General features: G+C 43.2%; 1 protein-coding gene across 2 annotated transcripts in view; it reads left to right on the plus strand.

The window, feature by feature from the left end:
* The window catches only part of LOC148506677 (sodium channel protein type 5 subunit alpha-like), a 323,898-nt gene that overhangs the window by 243,354 nt on the left and 66,353 nt on the right, over positions 1-14,191 (plus strand). For both annotated transcript variants that reach the window (XM_088446436.1, XM_088446435.1), the window contains exon 20: positions 6,712-6,885. In XM_088446436.1, the coding sequence (XP_088302562.1) occupies positions 6,712-6,885 (174 nt within the window). The remainder of the gene's footprint in view (positions 1-6,711; positions 6,886-14,191) is intronic.

Here is a 14,191-nt window from a genome sequence, read left to right on the forward strand (position 1 = left end):
CAGTTCCGCAGGTATTAATATTATGCCCCACAGGGCACCCCACTCTGCCACACACTGCCCCAGTATTAATATGATATCCACAGTGCCCCAGTATTAATAATATGCCCCACAGTTCTTCCCCAGTATGCCATTAAATGTCATCAGTATTAATATTATGCCTGCATTGCCCTTTACAATGCCTCCAGTATTATTATGCCCATAGAATGCCCAGTATTAATATTATGCCCCACAGTGCTTCCCCACTATGCCTGCAGTATTAATATTATGCCCCACAGTACCCCCATATTAAATATTATGCCCTACAATTCTTCATCCAGTATTACTATTATGCCCCCCCAATGTCCTTTAGTATGCCACACAGAGCCCCTGACCACATACCTTTTTTGGCGGGCTCCTGGTGATTTCCCGGCATCCAGAAGAGGCTGCCACTGTATCTGGATACATAGGGCCTGATTCAGAGCCGCTCGTAAGCGGCCGCTCGTTCGCTCGGAGCGATGTTTGCCCAACTGCGCATGCGTACGAATCGTTATAAGCATGCGCGAACCAGTCAGTGCGGTCGAAATTCATGTGCTCGCAAAATAGCGAATGCCTGAAAATTTGAGTGACAGAAAGAGGCGTATGTGGGTGGTAACAGGGGAAGGTGCTTGAAAACGGGGAGTGGAGATCCGAACGCAGGCATGCTTAAAGGTCAAAACGGGCATTTTATGGGTGTGCATAATTAAAACAGCAGCGTCATTGACCACGTCACTGGGTTATTTTATAACCAGAACTGCTCGCAAGATTGTGGTAGCAAAAACCAACCCCAAGAATAGCGAGCAGTTCATACGCTGGTCGATGTACTCGATTAATCTAATAAATAGCGGACATGACGTAGGATGCGAGCGGCCAGGGGGCGTATTTTTCCAAAAAACGACCGCAAGTTTTGTTCGCTCGTTCAGACCTAGAGGCGTGAACAGACCGCAAAGAGCGAACGGTTCATTTGAATAGCCACCCCTATTTTCTGGACGTGCGAGCGCTAATTGCGTCCGGCTCTGAATCAGGCCCATAATGCATACAGAGTGGCTTCCGAGTACCTTAAGCCTCGTTGACGTGACTTAACGCTTAAGGGACTTGGGGGATGCTCTGTATTGGTGGGTCAGACCGACCCTGTGTGGGGACCTCCTGTGTGAGAGGGCCCCGGGGTGACCACAAACCCCATTATTCCGCCCCTGGCCACATTTCACGGCCCAGTTGGTGGAAGGGGGTAGCAAGAGATTAATTTGTCTCACACAGACTAACGGCCTGAAACACTATGGATCTCTACTGCGATCACAGCTGTGATTACGCACGCAGTTCTGCTGCAAAAATATGCTAATGTCTGCAACTGCTCACCCGGCATAGAGACGCCCACTACCGCTTTCGTACATCCTTAAGATCTAGCAATCCTGCGTATACATCGGTAACATCGAGTAATATTGGCCCCTCAAACAGTATTACAGCAGGTGTAACCCGTAGGCCTGATTCAGAGATGGACGCTAATGTGATTGTAGCTGCGATATCGTACGGAACGCAGCTGAGAAAATATGCTAAAGTTAGCAAAGATCGCCTGAGCATAAAGCTGCCCACTGCTGCCTTTTTACCTGCGTGCAACGACGCATACCTGTGTACAATAAATATCGGTAACATCGAAACACATCGACGGCCATCTTACCCTAGCGGCAGGTCTGACTTGCCGCAGCCTTGGGTGCTCTTCGCACACGCAGAACTACGTTTGCAATAGCAGTGGCTAATCTATGCACGCCCATGTAACGGCTTTCAAACGGCGTTTGCCGCTCCCCCCGTCAACACCCCCAAATGCTAACTTCCTGTTAATCACTCTGTGATGGGTCTCCATGGCCTGCGTGATCGCAGTGCGTAGAGCTGAGCTGCCTTCGTGATGCATGCGCAATGGCAAACAATCGCTCGACCTGCGTGAATATTTTGCCTTAGCGTCCTTCTCTGAATCAGGCCCTGTCTCAGAAATTGCAACTCTCGTCGCACGCAGTGAGTACTGAAGCTACGAATGCTGTCGCAGTGATTCATTTACGCACGCCCAGGAAACGTCGTTCAAACAGATGGACGCACCTGCGTTTCTCCAACCACTCCCCCGTCACCACCCCCACCCCAAATGCTGTTGTCCTGTCTCTCATTCTGCAATGGCCTTGTATCTGCGTACGTGATCGCAGTGCTATCGCAATACTGGCAGGCGGACTGCGATGCATACGCATATACGGCTGTTCTGCGTACACTGTTGCAGTTGTGATCTGTAATGAATCAGGCCCTAAGATCAGTAAATTTAGAGTACTGTATTTGGAATAGAATAAAATGTCAAAGTCATGCTGCGAGGCGCTGTGCTTCTGTGCTTGCCCAAGTGTCCCTGGAAATTAAATGTAAATATTACAGCCAGTGGGCCTGATTCATTACGGAATGCAATTGCAACAGCGATTATGCACGCAGTCTCACTGCGATCATTTGCTAATCCTCTGCAATCGCTATTGTGTCGCAGCATAACATAAGGACGCCCACCTCACCTTGGCTTACACACATCCATAATACTTAGCAAGACTGCGAAAACATCGGTAACATCGAGTATCATCGCAGCCTCACGCACACTTCACAAGGTCAGACCTTACTCACAAATTGCTAAACTTCCTATATGCAGTGAGAGCTCAGGCTGTGTATGGATCCAGCAGTGGATAAGTTATGCACGCCCCTGCACCGGCGTTCAGACGCACTGGCACACCTGCGTTTCGCCAACCACCCTCTCGTCACCACCCCCAAATGGTACTTCCTGTGAATCACTCTGCAATGCATCTGCGTGGTCTCTGTGATCGCAGTCCCAATCGTAGTGGGTGGATCGCGCACGCGCAATGCGATGCATTTGCATGCGCAGTACACAACAATCGCCCAATTGCGTGCGTATTAGCAGTTGCGATCCTTGCTGAGTCAGGCCCAGTATTATTTGCAGCAGACACAATTCATATGGATTCTTCCCTAATATACATTCCAATTCCTTTTTCTCCAAACTAATAAAAAGCAGCCAATAAATGGAATGGGTGCAGTTGCACAATAGGACAAAAATGAATTTGTGCTCATTTTCCTGAACTCCATTGTTTTCTTATGTCTGTGTTTGGATGTGGAAATTGAATGGTTTTGCATTAATAATTGTTAGATTTCCCTAGGGTGACACAGAAATGACCACATCAGACATCCTTCCTGCATAGCATGAGCGTAATCTCATTGAGTAAAATGATGTCATTATGTTCCATGGTTTACTGCAACAAGTCGCATTCATCATGTTTAGGAGGGTGTATGATTTCTAGTGCTAATCTATCAATAGTTTAAAGGGACAGTTTTTAATGGGTTTATAGTGGTTCCTAGAATGTGATGTCACATTTTTGTTTTCTATTTTGATAAACCCTGCAATACAGGAAACAGCCAATTTACTACATGATAAAACAAATTAAGTATAATTTTACTTGTGAAGGGTACAATATATTGTATACGCAGGGGCGGATTGGGATGGAATACCAACCTGGGAAATTTCTGGAATAAATGCTAAATGGGAATGGGGTCTGTGGATGGGGGTGGGAGACCCCCTCTTCAGATTTAAGAGCTTCTTCTCATTAAAACTGCCAATTTTTTGCTTTTCTGGAATTTGATAGTATACATGTGGTCTCCCTTGTGTAGGGTGCATCAGTTGAGCAAACTTTACAGAACAAAGTTTACCTGTAGCTATTCTCATCTTCAACAACATATTTTTTTATAACTATTGCCTAGATGTGGACATCGGGTAAAAAACGTTTATTTGTATGCAACAAGCAAGGTAAAAATAATGCCTATATATAGGTTTATAAGTACATTCAAAAGTACAGTAAAAGCATAACAGGGCAAATAAAATATACTTGGCAGTCAATAAGCTACACATCAGAGCAAATAAAGTCACTAAAACTAGAAAAAGCTGCATTGGGAATATATAAGGGACATGTGGCGTTTGAATACATAAAGGGCATCTGGAGATGTTTGATAGCATAAAAGGGTTATCTAGAGGGGTCTGGTGGCATCTACCCCATCTGTGTCGCCCCCGTCTGTCTGCTCCTCCCCTTTAGAATGTAAGCTCTCATGAGCAGGGCCCTTGTCCCTTATGTGCTTCTTCTCCCCCCTACTTATACTATCATGTACTCCTAACTCCCCAATTGGGACCTAACACTTGGTTGCTGAGCCCATGTCCTTGTCCTGCATTGTTTTGTATTACTATTAACTGTTTTTCTTGTGTGCTCATTTATGTACTGTGTAAGGCACTGCAGAACCTTTGTGGCGCCATATAAATAAAGGATAATAATATAAAGGGCATGTGGATCAGTATGGTGACATATAAGGGACACGTGGAGGGGTCTGATGGCTTATAAAGTTAATCTGTATGGGTCTGATGGCATATAAAGGGCATCTGTATGGTTCTGATGGCATATAAGAACAAACATGCTAAAAAGACAGGGAGAGAGGGGATGTGAAGCTGCCTTTTGCCTAGCTTCACCCTGGGTTTATTGCCACATAATACTAACAAGGAGGAGGCACAGGTAAAGAATACATGAGGGAAGAGAGCCCTGCTTGTGAGTTGAGGGGTTTGGTAAAAAGATGTGACACAGAAGGGTGAGACAATATGAAGGGCAAAAGTTTTCTCACTTTGGGCTCTATTTACTACAATCCGCATTTGTAATGCAGATTGTAGTGTGATATTACTGACTGAATTCGCATTGTGAATTCAGGCAATATCACAGGGATTTACTACAAATCCCTTGCAGGGACAGAGCTTGCGATAAAGCTCTGTCCCTGCGAATCCCCTCTACACACTTATCACGGTATTTCCGCAAAACATACTGTGACAAGTGCCGAAGCATGCGCCGACCGACCACAGTTAAGCCCCGCCCCCATCGCTAAGCCCCGCCCCCACAATCACGCCCCCTATGACCCCCCCTTCCCTCCCCACCCCCCGCAACCCCCCCTCCCTTAATTACACTTACCTGCTGTGTTCTGTGCTCCGGTGATTTCCTCCGTGGCTCCAGTCAGCTGACAACCCATACTGCACTGGGACCCTTTCAGGTGACGACCGTGCCCCAGTGCAGTATGGAAGACCAGCTGACTGGAGGGAGGACATCACCCAGAGCCCCGATCACCGATCCCTGGACTCAGGTAAGTTTTTATTTATTTACTTTTTTTTTTTACAGTGAATCAGCGTGTGGTCTGTTTAGACCACACAGCTGACTACTGGGGCCGGCACCGGGCTCTGCTCTGCCCGTTAGAGCAGAGCAGGAGTCAGGTAACCGGGGGAGACCCTGGATAATGCCACCTCCAGGTGGCGTTATTATCACAGGGCTTTCCCCGGTATTTTTTCACAATTTATTTTTAGTAACTTGCAGACAGATAACATTTCCCATTACAATTATGGGAAATGTGATCTACTTACTAAAAATAAGTGATAATTACGGCTTGGAGTAGAATTTTACTAATTCAGCCCAATTGCCCTGTAGTAACTTTAGGTGATACTAAAACAATGTGAAAAGGGTGTGAAAACACCCTTTTCACTTTATTTTAGTAGAAATAATGTTAATAAATAGAGCCCTTTAACACATTACCTTAACCCCCACCAACCATGGGGTTTGGAATGAGCCTCAGCGTTATTCGGCATGGGACTGGCTTTCCCATTTTTCTAGTATCCCCATTTCCCCATGGGTCTTCAGTCCTATGCTGTCCAACCTGGTGCTAGTTGACACCAAGACAGCAAGCCCACCAGCATCACTCCTTTCCAGTAGGTACAAAATGCTCTGCTCCAGAACTGTCTTCTTAATCTATGATCACAGTCACCTGTGTTGAACTAATTAATTGATTAGAAAGATGTACATTTAAAAAAAAATGATACATTTTTTTATTTTGTGGGAGGGGTCATGTTGGCAGGTCTGTGACAGGGGCATCTCCTGATGCGGGCATCCCTGTCATAGAGTGACTGCTCCTCACATGCTACCCTCCAAACAAAGTGGCCAACTTTGTCTAACAGCCTAGTGCTGGTACACCCAAAGCTGTTTATTTCCCAACATTAGAAAGAATCTGGGCTGGCTATAAGTTATGATGTTGATTACAGTTTAAGGTGAGGAACGTTGTGTTTTTATTTTTATTTTGTTAAAATATGCAATAACATATTGTGTTTTTTAACACATTATAATATTCTTATTCATCATCAGCAAGTTGACAGGTGTATCATGTATGCTTAAAGTACATCTTCATGCAGCTGCATTATTACGCAGTATTTTCAACTACGCGTTTGCTCCACAGATTTGCTTTCTACTTTAAATGAGACCCATAATGGTCATTGCATGGAGAATGACAGGTTTAGTGGCCCTTTAAGATTACAAAACATTGCTATCAAAAACATCTGTAGCATGTCCTATTTATCTATGTTTTGCTCATTGTATTTTTTTGACAGTCGATGTAAAAGATTGTGTTTACGTAACGGAACTAAAGATCATTATTATCCATGCAAGTAGTCTATTTTCAAAGTTCTCACAGTTAGCTATAATTTAGCCAAGAGGTCAGTAGCGAACACACTATGTATTAAGTTAGCAAAACTGTTCCGTGTTGCCATGGTGAAGTAACAGGAGGACTTTAGTTCATAATTCTTGTAAACTTTTTGTTTCCCAGGCATTTGAAGATATTTATATCGACAAGAAAAGAGTCATCAAAATTGTCTTGGAATATGCAGACAAGGTGTTCACTTACATCTTTGTCCTTGAAATGCTCCTGAAATGGGTGGCGTATGGCTTTAAGAAATACTTCACAAATGCTTGGTGTTGGCTGGATTTCTTCATAGTTGGTGTAAGTATTGCGTTTTTGTTTAATTACCAATTTATTCTCTTAATTTCGATATATTAATGCAGTTTCGTGGTATTTAATCTCAGATATGAGTATATCATTATAATATTGCTATAAAATGCATTATAAAGGGTATTCATGATTGCATAAATTGAGTGTTTTTATGGAATAATATTTCAAAGTATCGAAAAAAAAGTTCTGTAGAAACCAATGAAATCTATTCCCTTGGTACAGTTTGTAAATAAAATTTGGCTATGCAGTAGATTTATCCATTTTCATCTTGGTACAGGAATGGGGCAGCCATCTGTATAATTCTCCTCCAGAACGGTCACAGGTTTGGATACTGTAACTCTTTGTTGGGGATGCGCGGATCCTTTGTCCAAATTAGGTTTTATAGATGGAGAGTGTCCACTCCAGTGCCATTTTCAGGCAGCATCCAACAGGTTGTGAGTTGCTCCTAAATCATCAGATGCTGCCTTCTGTGACAATGATTGTCCCTATCAAACATGTCCTTAAAAACAAGTACATATACAATGTCTTTCAGTTGGAAAGCCTATTTTAACAGAAGCAGAATCCTGATGTGCCGAAATGTACAAGATAGCTCCCAAAATAATAATGGCTTGCAAAAATAATAATAAATAAATCAAACTTCATGATCAGATGTGGGTGTCCCTGGTTCTCATTACAATTTTAAAGGAGTCCTACTCTCAGGTGGGCAATTCTGGAACTGCTGAAACCTGTGTCTGTTAGTGAGCAGAAATAAATGTGATTGGTTGGGTTATTTTATCTTCACTTCAGTCAATAGGACTTATTATTAGCAGGCCAAGTCCCCAGATATCCAGCCAGCATTAAATTAAAATGTAAAATACAATGCTGAGCATAATAATTACGTTTGGCTGTTTACAATATTGTACGAAAGCTTTAATTGTTTATTCAGTCATACTGATAACTACCTATAACTAAATTATTTTCTTATAACTTCCAAAGGTGAAATACATTAAACATAATCAGTCATCCAAATGTCTTCTGATGATGATGATAATAATAAAAATAATAATAATAATTCTAATAATGATACAGGTTGAGTCTCCCATATCCAAAATGCTTGGTACCAGGGGTATTTTGGATATCGGTATATTCCCTATTTTGGAATATTTGCATATCATAATGAATGGAACCCAAATCTAAACACAGAATGCATTTATGTTTTATATACCTTATACACACAGCCTGCAGGTAATTTTATACAATCATTTCAATAATTTTGTGGCTCAAACAAAGTTTGTCTACATACATGAAATTAATTTGTGTTTCATATCCACCTTATACACAGCCTGAAGGTAATTTTCTACAATATTTTTAATAATTTTGTGCCTTAAACAAAGTTTGTGTACATTGAACCATCAAAAAGCAAAGCTGTCACTAACTCAGTCATGCTAAAAAAAAATCCATATTTTGAAATATTCTGTATTTTGGAATATTTGGATATGGTAGACTCAACCTGTAATAATAATAATAATAATAATAATAATAATAATAATAATAATAATAATAATTTTTTTAAATGGCATTTTTCTCCAAATAGGACTCAAAAGTGCTTTACATTTGCCTTTACAGCACAAACCGATCTAAATTCTGTTCTCTTAATTGTTTTGATATGTATATTTTACCTTCTAATAGATAACGGTATTATAGAGGGGAAATGAAAGCACCTTATAGATGGGATACTAAAGATTTACCCTCTTGGTTTGGTTTCAACCGAATATGATGTCCATTCTATTTGGCATCTATCCTTTAACAAAAGTTGCATTTCTTCCCCATGTAATTATCTCAAGGTAGAGGATGAGCGCTGTTTTATAGCAAGCGGAAATGGTTAATGAGGCCAGAAATAACACGTCCTGGTTAAGTTATCATCATTACTTATATATATATATATATATATATATATATAATATATATATATATATATATATATTACATCATATATTTGCATCTGTAAAACATGTCTGTTCCTTTTCAGCGTATGTCCACATGGCCTTGGCCTTCTCATAAGCAGCCCAGAAATGTCAAGTTTTCTTACATTGGGAAGAGCCCATTATCTGTAATGAAGGCCGATGCAAATAATTTGGGCTTGAAATATTTCTGCGGTCCAAGGTTGGGAAGCATTGTGGCACAGTGTGGCACAGGGGCTGTGTTTGAATTACAATACCAATTCTATGTAGTTTTCAATGTTAAATAATGGCAGTAAATCACTATCATTCTCAATGACAAAAATATTTTTATTTCAGATTTTGGGCTCTATTCATCAATAAAAATAGTTAACGGCCATATATTTCACTTAGTATGATTGCATCTTGCAATGATACTTACGACTATACCACTGGTATTTACCCTTACTTACCTATCTGGTGAGGTGCGGTTTCTCCCTCCTCGGCAGCGTCATTACCTTTGTTGCTGGCAGCCTAAAGCTAGGTACACACTATGCAATTTCTTTTTTATCAAACTGATGTTTTTTTCTGCAAAATCAGGGTCCCGATATCTGTGCTACACACTATACAATTTAAATAAAATACTTGGCGAATATCACAGTGAATTTGCATATGCCTGCCTACAAGGAGGATGACATAGTGACAGGAAAACATAGGTCATATGGCCAGATTATGGAGAATGCACACACTGCTCGATATCCGAAAATTGAGACCAAGATTTTCGGTCTTGACCGACAGTTCGGATAATTGAAGGAATGCGTTTGTGGATGTTTTCTAACCATTTAAATGGTGAAATGCTGAAACGATCGTTCATACACACTATACAATAAATGAGGCCGATCACCCGCTCACTGGCAAATCGGCCCAATAATTGTATAGTGTGTACCTAACTTAACTGCCGCAATGGGTTAATGTTAAATGCATGACAGCTGTCTGCTTATGTACATAGCTCTTCAGTGCAGCGGAGATTCAGCAAAGCCTGCAAGGCTTCACTGAAGCTGAAAAGGCTTTGCTAAATACCCCTTACTGGTAATGGGGACTTTATCAGGGATTCTAACTAAAACAGTGGTAACCGCACATACAGTAGTAACCGCATCGCATTCGCCATGCCTGAGTATAGGGAAGTAAATTGAAATGAGTAAGTAGAGGACCCCTGATACTTCATTGATTTTTAGGCAGAAACTCCTTTGCTATATTGCACTCAGCTGTAATAACCCCTTTTCCCGTGGAAACCGGGATAAATAGGGGTTATCATTGGATGATAAATAGAGCCCGTTGTTTTATCCTTCAGGAAGTGGTAAATGTTTGTTAAGCTTCCTTTTATAGCCTGTGCTCTGACTAATGTACTTTGAGATATGATCCTCATGACACACTAAAATTTGTCAAGCATCCCAGAGCATATTTATTTATACCTATTTATTCACATTGATTGAGCTGTTTTGCTAAAGCATTTTACATGTACAATATGCTGAATGTTGTAACTGAAATCAATGAAGAGAAAATTACCAGCATTATGGAGCTAAAAACATAAAGAGACAGGATTATGTAATCTCTCTTCGGGGTAAAGTAAGGAGAGGACAGAAGATTTGTCTTAAAGCTTATTGGAAAAAGTTGAATAAAACAGAAATAAAGGATAGGGGTGTAACTGTATTGAATGATGTAGTTTAAACATCTGCAGAATATATTTTACTCATACCAACTTTGAGTCTCTCATTCTGCCCATCTGACTAGGAACTGATGCAGAGCCCAGTGGTCCCTGTCTTTCATCTGCACCAGCAGCAGTCAGGCAGCCCGACAGCATCATAAACCCATAGTTACTGCTTGGCTCCACTTGGCTGCTGTTCTTCTCTCTCTAGCTCTTCTCCGTCTCCAGCATTGTGACTGCACAGCCCATGAATTTCCCCGTCCCATTAATTTAATTTGAGATTCCATATGTGCAGATCTCCATTGGAATGAATAGGCTGCCGCTATATAAATGAATGGGCCATATAAATCAATGGGAGATCAGCTGACTTTGTTAAGTGCACTTTGAAATGGAACGAGCAGCGTTCCAAATGTATGTGCCGCAATGCAAACGTGCGCAGATGTACTGTAGGTGCGAACGGAAATGTGTATGGTCGCCTTGAATAAAATGGGATTTTATTTTTACATGCAATTGCATGCTTTTCATTTGAGCTACAAATGTAAATCAGACACAGCATTGGCAAACCTTTCTTAAGTGCAACTAAACATAAATAAGTACTATTTACAGCACATTTTGAGTTGTACTAGCTAAGTTGCTTTTGTCATATTTGTTCCAGGTTTAAATAAATGGGAACAGGTTAATGCTATGTGTAAAAGTTCCAAGTAGTGCATGCTAGGAGGACTAGATGGACCAGATCTGGGTCTACTGGCTACTGCCTTAAAATGTCCTTATTATAATCCAATGGGATAATCTCCAAAGCAAACATCAGCCAGCATATGTGTTATGTGCAGTTTCACCTACTGTATTTTAAAACGCAAGGGCTAATTCTGAATGACATACAATGCCAATGTTCATGTAAATTAGTGAATTTTTGTGACTGTGCATGCGTCTAAATTAGTAACAATTTGTTTGGCGAATGCGTACAGAGGCCTTTATTCAGTGAACCCAAGCAGAGCGGCAGCAGACTGTCAGTGATTGACTATCTGCTGCCGTTTGGGGGCGTGTTGCCGCCGTTGGGGGGAGGTAAGAGTCCAGGATCTCTGTTGGCTGACGGAGATTTCCTGGTCTCTTTCTCTCACCTGCGGCAGCCGGCTTGCGTGACCCCATGGGTCACTTAGCCGGCCGATGTTCCTGCAGATTATCTCATGCTGCGTTGAACAACACAGCTTGGATAAGTAATGAATGCAGGAGATATGACGCCTCCTGCTGCATCAGCATAATTGCAAGGACGGAATTGCAGAGCTCCTTGCGTGCATCTTTGTAATTCCATCTGAAGCTGAATCAGGCCCAGAGGAGCGATTTTGCTGCACTGACTCTGTGAGATGGTGACTGGGAGGTGGCTAAAGAGACTCACAAAGATATTGCGCCTGATGGGCGTGTTATTGGAGTGTTGCAGGCATGACATAGGAGTGGTTGCATACTCAGATGCTAATTCGCATACATTGGGGGACATACGCTGATGGAGATTCTGCACTTAGCATGGAGTGATGGTGCTTCCAATGGTTGCGACTGCAGATGTACAAAGTGAGCATCCCAGCCCTTGTGCATTCAGATGCACGCTTGTACACCAGGGGAAGGGTTTATACTAGCATCAGCAGCAAGTCGCAGATAGGTCTATGGCAAAAGACTCTAACGGGGTCGCAGAAATAAGATTTGATATATATCGCAAATTGGGCATAATTTATGCTAAAAAGAAAAAGCCATATATAAAAATAGGGTACTTGTGTACTTTACGGACTCAGGGCCTGATTCAGAGCCACTCGCTCTGAATCAGGGCCGGGCTTTTTTTTTTTTTGAGCGGCCTCTTGGCTGCTCGCATAGCTGTGGGTGACCACCCACAGCTATAGCGAGCAGCAATGATGATGGTTGCGATGGTCAAGACCATCGCGACCATCAGGCTTGAGACGAGACCCTTGTGGTAGGGTCTCTTTCATCGCAAGCCCCAGAGAGCTTTCGGCTCTAACAGAGCCGGAAGCTCTCCACTGACATCACTTGTGATGTCAGTGGGGCCGCCCCCAAACGGCAGGCGTTCTCATGGGAACGCCTCCGTTTGGGCAGCCTCCACCCGGCCCGCCCACCAAAGGGGGCGAGCTGTCACTCAACATCGACAGCTCGCCCCCTTTGGTGCGAGACCCATCGCGACCATCAGGCTTGAGACGAGACCCTTGTGGTAGGGTCTCTTTCATCGCAAGCCCCAGAGAGCTTTCGGCTCTAACAGAGCCGGAAGCTCTCCACTGACATCACTTGTGATGTCAGTGGGGCCGCCCCCAAACGGCAGGCGTTCTCATGGGAACGCCTCCGTTTGGGCAGCCTCCCCCCTGGCCCGCCCACCAAAGGGGGCGAGCTGTCACTCAACATCGACAGCTCGCCCCCTTTGGTGCGAGACCCGGAGCGATGGAGTGCCCATCACTAGCCGGGTCTCGCGCATGCGCACGACGGAGCCGGCTCCGTCGTGCGCATGTGCTGTGGGCCACCATCGACCCGGTTGCGAGCGCTCAGTGCTTGCGACCGGGTCTGAATAAAGGCCCTCATTGCAGAGAGATACCAAGTGCCCTACACTCATTATTACAAGTATCAATCATGGTAATGTCTAAATCCCCTTCACGGAGAGTACCCTGATGTCATTAGCCAGTGTCCAGCGTCATTCCCTACCATCCAAGTGGGCATAGAGGGGGAATATAACCTTGTAACAAACCACCGAACCCGCGAGAGGAGAACTTTCTTCTTTAGGTGGGGACAACTTTCGGTACTTGTGTACGTAAAGTACACAAGTACCATTTAAAACATTCATTGGGTTCTCTCTGCAATGAGTCCGTAAAGTACACAAGTACGAAAAATAGCATATTAGCTGATGTGTACACAGTGCACGACGTGTGCAGGTCCGCACAAGTTTGAGCTAGGCAAATGCAACGTACACTTACACCCATGTATTCCTTATTAAACAACAGTGAAAATCTTTAATATAATAGAAACAACTCTCCACTTCTTAAAGAAAAAAAAATGCTAAAATACACACACAAAAGCATAAAATGTGCCCGAACAAGAAGAAAGCACCTATTAGCATTAGAGATGCCTATCTGCCTCTGCCCACCCAGCATAAGTACTGTCTTCTCAGAAATATCGGCATCTATTTCTTGGTCTGAATCTGTTCACAATTATGCAAACATGCCCTCACTGGCCCTGATTCAGAGGCGCTCGCAAAAAGCGAGTGCTCGCTCTGAATCAGGGCGGGCGTTTGTTTTTTAGTTGCGGCCTCTTGGCCACTTGCATTGCTGTGGGTTACCACCCACAGCTTATGCGAGCGACCAGGTGATGGTCGCGATGGTCAAGACCATCGCGGCCATCGGGCTTGCGACGAGACCCTGCGGTAATAGAGCAGGAAGTACACCTATTGACATCACGAGTGTCGATTAACATCGACAGCCACCCCTTTTGGATGCGAGCACCGGAGCGAGTGCTTTTTCCGCTCGCTCCGGGGCTCGCGCACGCTGCGCGTGCGCACTGCTTGACAATCGACCCGCTTGTGAGCGGGTCTGAATCAGGCCCACTGTTCTCAGTTTACTTTAGAACATCCCTTCCTTCTCCTGCTTTGGCTCTCCAGGTGCAGACGGGCTCACATGCCAGAGTTACAAGTACA

Source organism: Taudactylus pleione, unplaced genomic scaffold, assembly GCF_031769625.1.
Source record: "Taudactylus pleione unplaced genomic scaffold, aTauple2 ptg000398l, whole genome shotgun sequence".
Classification (NCBI taxonomy): Eukaryota; Metazoa; Chordata; class Amphibia; order Anura; family Myobatrachidae; genus Taudactylus; species Taudactylus pleione.